Raw genomic sequence first — 12,483 nt, 5'->3', positions numbered from 1 at the left:
TGTATGTGTCAGGGCTCAAAATGTTTGCTCGTGCTTTGCCACTGGTAACAGGCTTCTTTACACAGGCTATCTATGTTTCACTACGTGCTACCAGACCAATCGGTACGACTACATACCCTGCCTAAACCCTCGCTAGAGCTGTATGCTACTGTTGCCTCCACCTTCGACGGGTCAACAAGATGCAAAAAGTGAGCCTCAGGTCCACATGAGCCGATGTGGGGGAGGGCAAAAGGAATTGGGCCCTAACCAGGGATCGAACCTGGGACCTCTCCCAGAATGAATTGTTCGGAACAACCCTAAGGGAGAATCATACCGCTAGACCATCAGGGCGGAGAATCTCAAGCTTGTTGAGATGCTGTGATCGGAGTTGAGTTGCTGAGGCTGATGAAACTATGGCAACCTTTCGTCTTCCGTTTCTGCTCGACAGCGACCTCAGGTAACGCTAATTCTAGTAGAAATGCCCAAGCAGTATTCTAGAAGTAAGAGCTCGATGTCTTCTAAGAGTTCTGCTTGGCTTCATGCGAAGACGTGTGGTGACTCTAAGGGCTGTAATGAGCCTCAGAGATCCCCAGCTTTGTTACCATGGGTAGTAGATAAGATTTATACGACGCTAAGTATGATTCATGAAAAAGAAAAAAAAGAATCAATTTGCAGATTAGACTGAGTGAGTGAATGATTGACTAGCAGTAGCGACAGTGTTCCCAGCTCCACCAAGTCAAGACCTCATTTCCAGACCTTCGTAGTCCCATGGCAAAAGTCCTACTTACCGGACGACGGCAAGAGAGTTGTGAAAAGAGAAGAAGTTTGAGCAGTGTCAAGTTCCAAAACATCCTGGACTTCATCATTAATGGACTCCAGAAACATCTCCTGAGTCCACTTGGGTTGCCATCCAAGCTTGTACCCGTTGACAGCCACAAGTTCTCCGCTATTCCAAAGGTCAGCAAATGCTTCCAATGCAGCGGAAACGGCACAGCATATTTGCAGTCAAGATGTTGCTTACTTCGAGGTCCCCATAGCCCGGATATACAGTCGCGGAAATCCAAGAGTGTCAGCCGCCACGTCGTAGCTGGGCCAGACTTTGGTCGTGGGTTCATCGACGAGCCCGCGTGCATGCATGGCCACGGCAATTCGATCCATGACATCCCACCAGGGAACTCGGTGCACTGTGGCAAAGTAGTAGCCCTCACGACCGCTCGGAATGGGCTTTCCAAGGAGGATGTTCTCCGTTAGGAGCCTGTAAAGCTCTACCAAATCCTGGATATGTACCGCAAGTTGGCGCTGGGTAATTGCAACTGGTGAGCAAGTTGACAAAAAGGAGTCGCGGTGAATTTGTAGAGACTTACTGCATCTTTGTCGAATTTGTGGACAACCCTAAGCCGCTTGCTAGCTCTGACCATGGCCGGAATATTGACGGACAGCTTTCTGCCTTGGCCAGTGCCTCGCCCATCTTGGTATCATCAGTATGATGCTTGAGCTTCTTTCGACCGTATTTAACTCACAAACGAGGGGCACCGGAATGATGAAGGGAGTCACGCCGAATGCTTCAGCTTGATCCATGACCAGGATATTGGACTACATGGAAAAGAAGTATTAGCGCAAGTAGAGGGTCTGAATGTTAAATGCATCTTACCAGTCGCGCATGGTTTGGGCCCCCGATCTCCTTCTCCTTTTCGTAAAGACCATCGGTATCCTTGACCTCGCCAGAAGACCAGCCACCATCTTCGGTGAAAAGGGTCGCTACCGAAGTCTGCAAAAATATTGAGTAATTTGCTGAGGAGTTTGGAAGTATCGTAGCCTACGTGAACGAAGTAGACATCTTTGTCGGTCGCCACCCGAAGCTCGCCAAGCCCCTTCATGAGGTTTGACAGGGGTTGATGGTCGATGACACCAGCGGTATGAATCACGAGATCAACTAGGAAATCATTAGTTGTAATATTGCGGTCTTCTAGTGATTGCAACATACTTTTGTTCTCGACAATTGCTTCTGCAACAGCTTGCTGATTGGCCAGATCAAATTGGACCACGTTGACGCCGAGTTTTGCCGCATGCAGTTTTTGGGCCTGCTCCTCCGTTCGGACAACGGCAAAGATGTTTGCCTTGTTGATAGGGCCGCTCGTGCGCTCTAGGAAATCTGCGAGGACGGATCCGCCGCTGGTATCGCAACCGTCAGTCAGTGATTACTGCGTACACTGTCAGGATTTATTGGCCATACATGTAACCGGCAGCGCCAGTGATAAGAATGTTGTGGCTCATTGTGTTTGCCGGAGATTTCTTGACTTGTGTAATACTTTGCATTAAGATGACCGGAAGAAAGCTTCTCTACGCTTCGGGTGGCTCATACTTATAACATTCAGGGTCATGGCATGATACACACTCACATACTTCGTGACGATTCTGTTGATGTAACATAGGCAGTGACGAGAACAGTAATCAAATGCCAGACGTTGATGACTTACACGCGAACCAATCAACAATCGATTTACAGTCTATTGGCTCCGACCGGGGATGCGCGCGTTTCCGTTGATTGCGTGGGCGTGCTGACGGCGCGACTGCGGACTGGAACTTTGGTAATTGTCCGAGATGCGTCAGCAACCTCGGAATACCCAGTTTCACCATTAGTCATCTCATAACCAACATGACTTCTGCGAGTGCCGTTCACAACGGCCAAAACGTTTGGTCAATTTACGGCGTCAATCATCATGGAAAACCGCGGGATTGAGTCTGACAAGAGAACGAGATCTCGCCCGGCCATCGCCCGACGATCAGTAAGCTAAGGACAACGTCGTGAAGGAGTCAAAGCTGACGGAGGATTTAGTGTGACCAGTGCCGTTCAAGAAAGGTATGTCTTCTCGATTGACTTGATGAAAAGGCTGTGAAAATGGCTGATGCTGGGGACGAGTAGATTGGCTGCGACAGAGGTTCGCCGTGCTCAAACTGCGTTGTGGCAAAAATCAACTGCACCCACAGCGCAGTTGCATCCAACACATCGACGCCCAAGCAAAGAGTGCTGATTTCAGCTCAGTAGTAAGTAATTCGTATGGATCCAAGCACAAGACTGGTGTTTGCTTATCACTTGGCCGGTCTTCCAGGTTTTCACAGATGTTGGCAATGGCATAGCTGCACGTAGGCTTGGACGCGCAGTTGCTGACAATCAATCTCCCATGAATATAGCGAGAAGAAGATTGATGATATTGCCAAAGGCATTGACGGTATCAAGTTAATACTAAAAAATCTCGATTCATCACAGATTCCGAAACCAGCCCCGAATGCTCTCACCAGCAGTGATGCTGAAGCGTCGGCCCCGCCCTTAATCACAGAAGACACCATTGCCACCAGTGTGTCCTCATTCGACCACTCAGCCCATATGATTGACCTTCTGAAGTCTGTTTTAGAAGACGGGACAGTCACTTCGGATGGGTCAAGCCCGGAGACATCTGAAGTCGTCTCATCCTTGACTGATCTCACAAGTACGCTGGAGGATCCGTCGCCCGGTGGAAACCACCGTTCACGTGATAAAAATGTTCTCAAAGGAGGGCGCATTGAAGATCCTCAGATGCCTCCTGTCAAAGATGTCCTCGAGATTTTGCGTTGGGTCAGAGGTAAGGTCTTCATCCGCTATTCGCATGATATTCTCCTCACATCTAAGCAGCGCGTGAGCATTTCTTCCGCATCGCTCGAATATCACGAGTGCTTCCCGTAGAGTACTTCGAAGAAGTATGCAGAAAGATGTATTTTGCGATTGACGACTATACTGAGATCGACTTCGTCTTGGCCAACGGCTATCTTACCTACATATTTGCCGAGCATCTTATCACTACCGGACTCAACGACTACAGGGAGCACTGGCTCATGTGCCGCAAGAACCTCCATGACGCGGTCGCAAGACTCACACTCTTGCTACCAGCATCTATGGATGCGGTTGCTGCATTGACACTAGCAGTAGGTTCTGATCATACAAGTATTAAATAAACGACTAACTATGACAGGCCTATGACGCTATGGAAAATGCCAAAGCAACTGTAGCTTGGTCTCTCATCTCATCCGCCGCAAGTCTGTGCCAGACGCTGGGATACCATCGGCCTATCCCACGAAGGAGAGCTCGTGACGGGTCATTTGCGTCGACTAACACTCAAGAGAGTCTCTTCTGGTCCGTTTACTCGCTCGACAAGGGGCTGTCTTTGCAGCTCAATCGGCCCCCCAACATTCGTGATGTCGATATACAATTCTCATTTGACCCAGAAAGCCAGCCGAGAAGTATCAGATTGGCAAGGATTCAAGGCAAGGCCTATGAACAACTTTACAGCCCACAGGGCTTGTCGCGGCCTGTACTCGAGAGGGGGCACGACGCCGAGGTGCTCGCCACACAACTGCGGGAGATGATACGAGACGTCCATGTGGATATGGAGGTTAGTTGGCGTAAACCATGCAACGAAGAATGAATGTTGCTAATCTTTCGTTCCAGAATGCCAACAACCGTGACCCGGATGAGAATGAAGACCCTTTGCGTGTTTTGTATTTGCAGTGCCATCTGGTCTGTCATACATCGCTCCTCACGCTGATCCTCAGAGCGATACCCTCGGTTGGAAGTTCTCCAAGCGGCGCCTCCGATGAATGCGTCGCAGTCGCTCGCCTAGCTCTCGAGATCCACCATCAGTGCATGACGAGCATCCGTAACTGCAAGAGTGACCCCCAAATTGTGAATAAGTACATTAGCTGGTATGTACTTCAATGTTCTTGACATCTCTCTCCACTTTTGCCTCTGGCTGTTTTAGCCGGCTTTTCAGATCTGGCGGCACAATTAGTTAAAGGAAGCAGAACCTGATTCTTGTGCTGACTTGACAGGGCTATTCTGAACATGCCGTTCGTGTCATTCAGTGTCCTGTTTCTCCATGCGGTGCGGACCGCCGATGACGCAGATCTTGCCGTTCTTGATCGGTTTGCTAGGTCGCTCCAGCCGGAGGATCAAGCTTCTGATTGCTCAACTCATCCACACCGGATCTACAAACTCCTCTGCAAGGCTGCCCGCCTTCATATTGAGTCAAAGACGGGCGAGTGGGACGGTAGCATGAATCAACATTCACTTGAGTCTTTGCTTGATATCGACGTTCCCGATGCTCACGGTCTTGAGACAATACGGCATGGCAATGAGAGTTCCGATGCGGACGGGTCTGGGTTGGGCAATTGGTACCGCGAACAGCAGCACTTTTTGGGTCTACTAAATGAGGACGCGTTTCAATGACATGGGAACTGGTGGATTCCAGTATTCAACATGGAGAAGAAAGGCGCACAATCTTCCGCAGGCCATGTCACCACGAAAGCAAGGGCGACGATGATTTTTAACACTAGTGGTACCCCAGGGTTCGATTCCATATGTCACTCAAATATGTACAGTAAATATAATCATGGGTGTTCATAACCCAGTCGCAACAGCAATTTTTGCCCATCAAATAATTACAAAAAAGTGCAGGCCGTAGCCGCTTTCGTCTCATGCCATCCATCTAATGCAAGTCATGCTCTAATGCTGAAACCAAACGCCGACGCCATGAAAGATCGACATGCTACCTATGCTTCAAAACTTTACAAGTTGGGCTTGAACTTGTTTCTGATGCGCTCGCCGAAGAGATAGAAGAGAAGGGGAATGGGGACGAGGCCGAGGGCGATGAAACCAAGGAGACTGTTTCCCCAGCCGAGACCAAGGGCGTTGTACATCTCCAGACCACCAAGAGGGAGAAGGGCTCCAGCCAAGGATCGAAGAACAGCCAGCGCGGCGGTGACCGAGGCTGCGTAGCGAGGGTATGCGTCAAGGAGGTAGTTCTGAACGCAAGTCTATAGCTTATTGTTAGCAACGCATCCACAGAGTAACGGTAGGTTGGATACATACCATGACGCCCATAAGACCAGCGGCAAAGATCACGACACCCAGCATGGGCACAATGAAGTGGACGTGCTTCTCGACAGTCCAACCATAGAGGAAGAGACCGATAGGGAGGACAACACCACAAGGCATGGCCATAGCAGGGCTCAGACGAATTTCAGGTCGGTGAGGCAGTCCCTTGTCCTTGTTCCTCTTGACGATGTAGTCGGTGAGAGTGCCAAAAGTTCCAACACCGATAATCATACCGATACCGGCAGGAAGGAAAGTCAGGCCGACAGTTCCCTCATCGAATCCGTAGTAGTCCTTGAAGACGAAAGAAAATGTCGTGATGAGAAGGTACAAGATACCGTAGGTGACGGCCACGTAGAGAGCCATGAGGGTGACGATAGGAGTGGCGAAAAGAAGCTTCAGAGGGCGGATGATGGCGAACTTGAACTTGTCGGAAACCTTGGCCTCGGTCTCAAGCTTGCTGCGGAGGTTCTCATTGCCAGTCTCCTTGCGCAGACGCTTAGTCTTTTGCTCAAGAAGAACAGGGGCGAACGTCTCCTTCATCAGGAACCAGGAGAGGGGGATAAAAACACCGCCCTGTACGTGTGTTAGAACCGATAACCAATTTCCACAGTCTAAAGTCATGACATACCACAATGACCACAAGCCAGTAGATCCATCTCCAGCCAGCTGCCTTGATCAGATATCCGCCAGCAACAGGCCCGATGCAAGGTCCGAGAAGAGGTCCCATAGCCCATGCCGACATTGCGCGGCCTCTCTGCTCGATGGGCATGATGTCTGCGATACTACCGCTGCCGATGGTGATAGGGACGGATCCAGCCAGGCCCATGAGGAATCGGAAGGCCATGAGCATAGGCATGTTCTTGGCGAGAGCAGCTCCAACGGTGAAGACAGTAAAAAGGACGTTACCCCAGTTGTAGAGGAGTCTGCGGCCGTAGACTTCGCTGAGAGGGGCGACCATAAGGGGACCGAAGGCAAAACCGAGAATGTAGACGGAAACAACGAAAGTGGCTGTCATGGATGATGTCTCGTGGAACTCGACCATAATCTTGGGAATACCGGGCGCGAACATTGAAGAGCCCTAGGAACAAGGTCAGTCACTGAACATGATTTGCGCAAATAAAGTTGCTTACAAGTGGTCTAAAGCTGTTAGCAGGGGTAACTCAAAGCATGTTAGAGAGGATCAACTTACGTTACAAGCGTCAAGATAGAAATGACGGCAATGTTCATCCACTTCTGACTCGCGGGCCAGTTTTGCGGGTTTTGAGGGTCGTCGGGGCCGTCCCAGTCTACGATATTGGGATCGTTCTCTTTCGGCGCATCGTCAGGATTTAATGCGGCTTCGCGGCCAGATTCGGGTCTGATAGTTGCGCCCTCGAGGTCGGAGGCGTTGGGGCTGATTCCCTTCTCCACGTCCACATCTCTCGGCACAGAGTCCGAAGGCCTTCGTTCCGCCATGCTGCCGGGTTGACTTGAGAAACTGAGACTCTAATAAGCGGGAGTGTGCGCTTGGCGTAAGTTGTGAGGTGAATTTTAAGCTGGTGTTCGGGAGTTCGAGTGTTGTCGTCGAATAGAAGCGCTTGGCACAAGCCTCAAAAGAAATTCAAGAACATCCAGCAAAGGGGAAACGTAACATTATATCTATCACGGGAGACACGAGCACGCAGGCGCGCCACGAGTAACGACAAGGGGGGGAACCGCTCCGGTGCACAAAATTGTGCAGATCCCAGGCCCTTGCGCCCTTCCCGTTCGCCTGGTTTTGCTCCGCTGCGCTGCGCAAGGACTAGGCTCGATCCACCCATTGCAAAAAGAAACCGAAACCGAGAAACCCAGGGAATGCGAAGGCGAGCTCGCACGCGATTGGGTCAGATCGAACGGTGACAGGGGTCCATCCCGCTTGATGGCTTGACGGCTTGGAACCATTTGATGAGAGACGCGGCGTTGACATGGCAAGACACGGGGTTTGGCCATCTTTTGGGACGGAATTCTGCTTGGTCCCTATTTCCAGATGGCGCGCCAACATGCCATTCGACTCATGTTTGAGCCCCGTACCTCGCAAAAGAAAAATCTGATTGATGTCAAAAAGCGCCTGGCCCAAGCATCGTGTTTGCTGTCAAATGTCCATCGGATGAGCCACCCCTTTCGTGATCGGGCCAGATCTTCGGGCATTGTAACGCTTCTTAAATCCGGAGAACCATTGCCCTGGGCCCCTTGATTTTCGCATTCATGATTTACGTCGTATCGTCATAGAGAGCAAGTGTCGTGATACGAATTACGAATGTTGCGTCAACTTAACATGCGCATATTACACACGTGGAATGGTCACAGCATCGCCTTAAGCTTGAACACCGGCCCGTGACAACTCGTGCGCCCATAGAACCAGTCCGTATGGATGAGTGCGCATAGCAAGCTTTAGCTCACATAAGCCTCTCAGCCAGCTCCGAGAAACTGCATGCTGTACGCTCGAAATTTCAAGACAGTGAGCCATGCGACTGGTCGCATTTCGATGTCACTAACCCCAAATCGTGCTAAGACTCTTCCTAAACTTCTAGACGTCCGCGATAATGGGGTCATCTGGACCCGGCGCTTGCATAAATCGAGCCGGACGTTGCATAACTTGCGCCGGAGGATGGCGCTCCCGCTTACTGGGCCCCTGCGGGGAAATAAGGTCCAGGTCTTTAAAATTGGCGTAACCCGCCCAAGAGTCGAGAGCCGCGGGTCTTGCCGCAGCGCCGGACAGTTGCAAGAACCCGCTGGTGAGTCCCGGTTCATGACTCCTTGATGGGAAAGAAAGCGACAGCGAGTGACCCCAGGATTGCCATGGGACGTGGGATTGGTCCAGTGTCAGAGAAAATTCTAGCGTCGCCAACAAACATGGGGCTAGCTCACAGCCTACTGCTGATCAGTCGCTGCTGATACTCGATAAGGCCTCCCAGCTGTTCTAGATGCGAGAGGGGATTAGCGAATACGCGGAAGTCTTGAGCCGTCAATAAAACATCAGCCACACCTGCAATGTTACCTCCCCGGGACTCACACAATCCCCGTGAGGCGCAAACATTCAAATCAAGAGTCTTGAATCCCTAAGTCCGGTGCAGTAACAGAATTTCGCAACTTGCCGGCTCATATCTTGGCGGAACAGCGACCGGCGCTGGCAGAGCTTGATCCATCCCGGCTCCACCGCCTGCCGGGCCTTTATTTTTCGGATTCGGGCCAAGAATTCTTCGTTTCTCTGACCAAACCATTGTGTGACATTCTCGGCGGGGCATGAACGGGTAACAAAAGATGCCTGAAAGATTTTTCTTAGGCCAAGCTTTGGTCAACGTAAAGTGATCTGCAACCTCGCTGTAGATCATCTCGCGTCAAGCAATGAAGAAGAAGCAGTCGTACGTATCAACCATCGGTTTCGCGAAGAACTATTTTGGAAGAACTCTCCGACTTGATAGTCTGAGTGTCTTTGTGAGTTTATTGCGTTGTGTTGTTAATGGAATCCACTGGCCAGTCCACATTTGAGCCTTCATCGCAGTGACACTCAAGTCAGAGCATGAGGTTCACAGCGATTACCTGCCATTGACTCTTGGTCACTATAAGTCCGCATCTCGTTTACATCGCCCGATACTGACCACGTCACTTGTGTCGCCGGGTCAAAGGAATAACCCGGCTTTTACAACTACGACTGGTCTTGTTGCATCACATCACATTTACGACCAATAGCCAAATAAAACTTGGCAACGGCGAAATCCGGTTCTCCAAAGCTGGTATCTCTGAATAGTGCATCAGATGTCATGGGTGGAATGAAGTCTGACTACATGATGAATTGTGGCTACATATGGGGACAAACTGTTCAAGAACGTCTTTCTAATCCCATCTTCAAACCACAGATAGCCCTTCGGCTTAGTTGCCGGGCCCGGGAGCGAGTCGGCAACTATACTATTAGGACTAACGGGGATATCGGAGCTTGCGAGGGGTTCGGACTGAATTCGATTATGCATGAGCCTCACTCAGTATCTCAAAACCTTCGTTGCCTGGGCTGTGGATTTGGGACGGAAACAAGCACGCGTCAGACGTAAAGGGGCGATACGCGTATCCAGCCCTGCGTATACATAGATACGTAGTCTCTAAAGCATTGTAGCCGATATACCATCGAGTTCTGGGAAAGATGGTCGGGTATCTCGTGGATTTTTCTCACGCTTATCATTTTAACCGATGCGAAACCTCTTCTCTATTTGCAGTGAGAGACAAGGCGAGACACTAGAAACTGAGATTGAATCGAATTTATTCTCTTCATTTACAACTCCTACACAAAGGGCTGAAGTTGAGAGCTGGGAAGATGCTGAGGGAACGGACGTACCCGTGTCGTCATGTCATCATGCGTATGAGACTCTATGATACTCCTACATCGGCATCCATGGATCACAATACTGGTTAGATAATGACGAAATTTAATTGATATTGGTATCTGGCATAGCATCGCAAAGTTGGAATGATTTGGATAGGTAATCGGCGGCAAGAAAAGTAGCCACCACCACATAGCTCAAACATGCGACCCCATCGCCGTCAAGACAACGTCCCCCAACCGCCTCGAAATTCGTTACATAGACGCCGACTCAGCAACTCAAAACTTTGGGCCCAGGAATCGAATATGTCTTTCCAGTAGGATCATATCCACCGTTATCATCGTAAATGTTGAAGACAAGGCCTGGATTCTCGAGCTGATATGTCCCCGGGAATTCGGCAAAGTCTACGCCCCTATTCGTACCGGATCCTTTGACATGAATTCTGTCTCACCGTCAATATCTGGCTTGAGGGGGTATATTGGTTTCAAGAGAGACGTACTGTGCACATTCCATGTAAAATTGAGGTTGTTTCATCGCCTCAAATGCTTCGTGCAACGCGATGATCTCAACTCTCATGAGGTAGTCTCCAGACGCAACGCACGAAGGCATCGTGAAGTTGAACCACCCCTCATCAGCCCTTAGATCATCAATCGCCCACCGGTTATTCTGAAGACCGCTCTCTGCGATCTTGAACCACCTCAGCCCAGTAGGTGAGGCTGTCGCCGCACTGTCTACCTTGGCAAGGTACGCCATAATGGGACCTTCTTCCGGATTAGCATGGTTGCCAGTCACGGGTTAAAGCACCGTGCGTACCTTTGTGGCTTTCTGCAATAGGATGGTCCACGTCGCCTGGAACTATCGCATCAGCCATGCCGTGTCCCCACCAAGCACCAACGCTGGCGCCGGCGGGAACCGCGATGACAGACTTATCTAAGAAGACGAGGTTCTTGTTGCAGGCAAAGTTGGCATCGTTGAGGTTGGTAATCGGGCTGTCGTCTTCTGGCGCGCGAACTCCCTTCAGTTGGCCCTGGTCTACGCCGTCAACAGCTAGCCGTTGGAAAATTGAATGTGCGTTTGCAGTTGTGGCAAGAGTGACGAAGAGTGGGAGGAACTTCATGATTGCGGTCGGAAAAGCAAAGAAGCCTCAGGAAGAAGAAGATAATGGATAGCACTGAGTAGGGAACGCTGGAATTTGGATCACTTGAGATGATGTAGATACCTCGACAGGACATCGGATGGCTTTTATCTTCCATCAAAAGACGCCATACTGGGGCCGCTGGCCCCCATGGAGCAAGCTGATGGCAGGCTCGCATTGCCGTGGGGGCTTGCAGACCAACACACAGGTCTTTGTTGGTTTCAGCGGCACCTGGGGGCGCCTGTGCCGCTGGACTTCTCATGCCAACATCACAGCTGGCTGCTCTGGTTGATTGAATAAATCTTGGGGTTGCTCTTGGCCCGCGCTGGCCTCCACCTCAAAATATGTACGTTACTGTGAAGATGAGAACTCTTGCTGGTGGTCATCGGCCGTGCTTACTTTCGCCCCTGCGGCGCCAAGATCGCCCTGGCAGCGCGCCGCAACCGAAAGCTATGAACACGCGCCATCAGGGGCTAGGGCGAGCTCAAAGAACCCCGCGAACCTGGGGGCGCACGAACAGCACTGCTGTTTGGCATGTTCATCCCTGGCCGTCTCATGTGAGCAGCTGAGATGCGATGTTTGCTGGTGAAGGATTCCAGTGCATGTCCAGGGGATCTGTCATGTCGATGCGTGCCGCTCTCTAGTCGGCTTCGCTGCCTTCGCCCCTTGCATGTTGACACTGTGTTGACCAGAAGTATAGTATGTGATTGAAACAAATCCGTAAATTCATCCCACGATTGGATTAATGATCGATTAAGGTTCTTGTGCATCTCTCTCATCGGACCTTTGAAACATCAGATCGTGCATGCGACGCCGTCTATGTCGCCGGAGCACCGATGAGGATATACATCCGCTTTCACGACGGCGCTAGCACGGTCAGACCTATCGTCCAGATTATATAAACCACGCATCTTAACATTGTAAATACAAATGCGTCTTACATGTCTTCATGATGGTCAATGTTGCGGGTCGAGCTGTCCAGAGGCAACTTGTCAGATAAGGCTATCCGAATATGGATATGTCAGGCACAAGGATTGCATATCCAAAGTATGCATATAACACCTATATCTCCGAATATTCCGATGTCGGATTCCAGCGAGAACACACCGACTTTTTCTATCATCATCATC

At 50.5% G+C, this 12,483-nt stretch overlaps 3 protein-coding genes and 1 non-coding gene across 4 annotated transcripts; all 4 read right to left on the bottom strand.

Annotated features, from left to right (window-relative positions):
- Positions 1–238: 238 nt before the first annotated feature.
- On the bottom strand, positions 239–330 carry COL26b_011203. The gene has a single exon. It is a non-coding gene; the product is annotated as a tRNA-Pro (tRNA).
- A 666-nt stretch (positions 331–996) lies between these two features.
- On the bottom strand, positions 997–2,253 carry COL26b_011202 (uncharacterized protein; the record flags this gene model as incomplete). Its single annotated transcript, XM_053183875.1, has 7 exons — positions 997–1,254; positions 1,344–1,447; positions 1,500–1,572; positions 1,631–1,747; positions 1,800–1,912; positions 1,964–2,151; positions 2,213–2,253. 7 exons carry the CDS (start codon positions 2,251–2,253, stop codon positions 997–999), a joined length of 894 nt encoding a protein of 297 aa, XP_053032150.1.
- A 3,324-nt stretch (positions 2,254–5,577) lies between these two features.
- COL26b_011201 (uncharacterized protein) lies at positions 5,578–7,342 on the bottom strand (the record flags this gene model as incomplete). The annotated part of the gene is made up of 5 exons (XM_053183874.1): positions 5,578–5,826; positions 5,882–6,460; positions 6,516–6,965; positions 7,018–7,024; positions 7,077–7,342. 5 exons carry the CDS (start codon positions 7,340–7,342, stop codon positions 5,578–5,580), a joined length of 1,551 nt encoding a protein of 516 aa, XP_053032149.1.
- Positions 7,343–10,488: 3,146 nt separating this feature from the next.
- Positions 10,489–11,335, bottom strand: COL26b_011200 (uncharacterized protein; the record flags this gene model as incomplete). Its single annotated transcript, XM_053183873.1, has 3 exons — positions 10,489–10,660; positions 10,718–10,979; positions 11,032–11,335. The coding sequence occupies 3 exons, from the start codon at positions 11,333–11,335 to the stop codon at positions 10,489–10,491; spliced, it is 738 nt and encodes a 245-aa protein (XP_053032148.1).
- Positions 11,336–12,483: the final 1,148 nt, after the last annotated feature.

This window comes from Colletotrichum chrysophilum (genome assembly GCF_026319265.1).
Source record: "Colletotrichum chrysophilum strain AFK26 chromosome Unknown scaffold_133, whole genome shotgun sequence".
Taxonomy (NCBI): Eukaryota; Fungi; Ascomycota; class Sordariomycetes; order Glomerellales; family Glomerellaceae; genus Colletotrichum; species Colletotrichum chrysophilum.
Note: the sequence above shows the minus strand (reverse complement) of the source record. Positions and strands in the feature narration are given on the sequence as shown.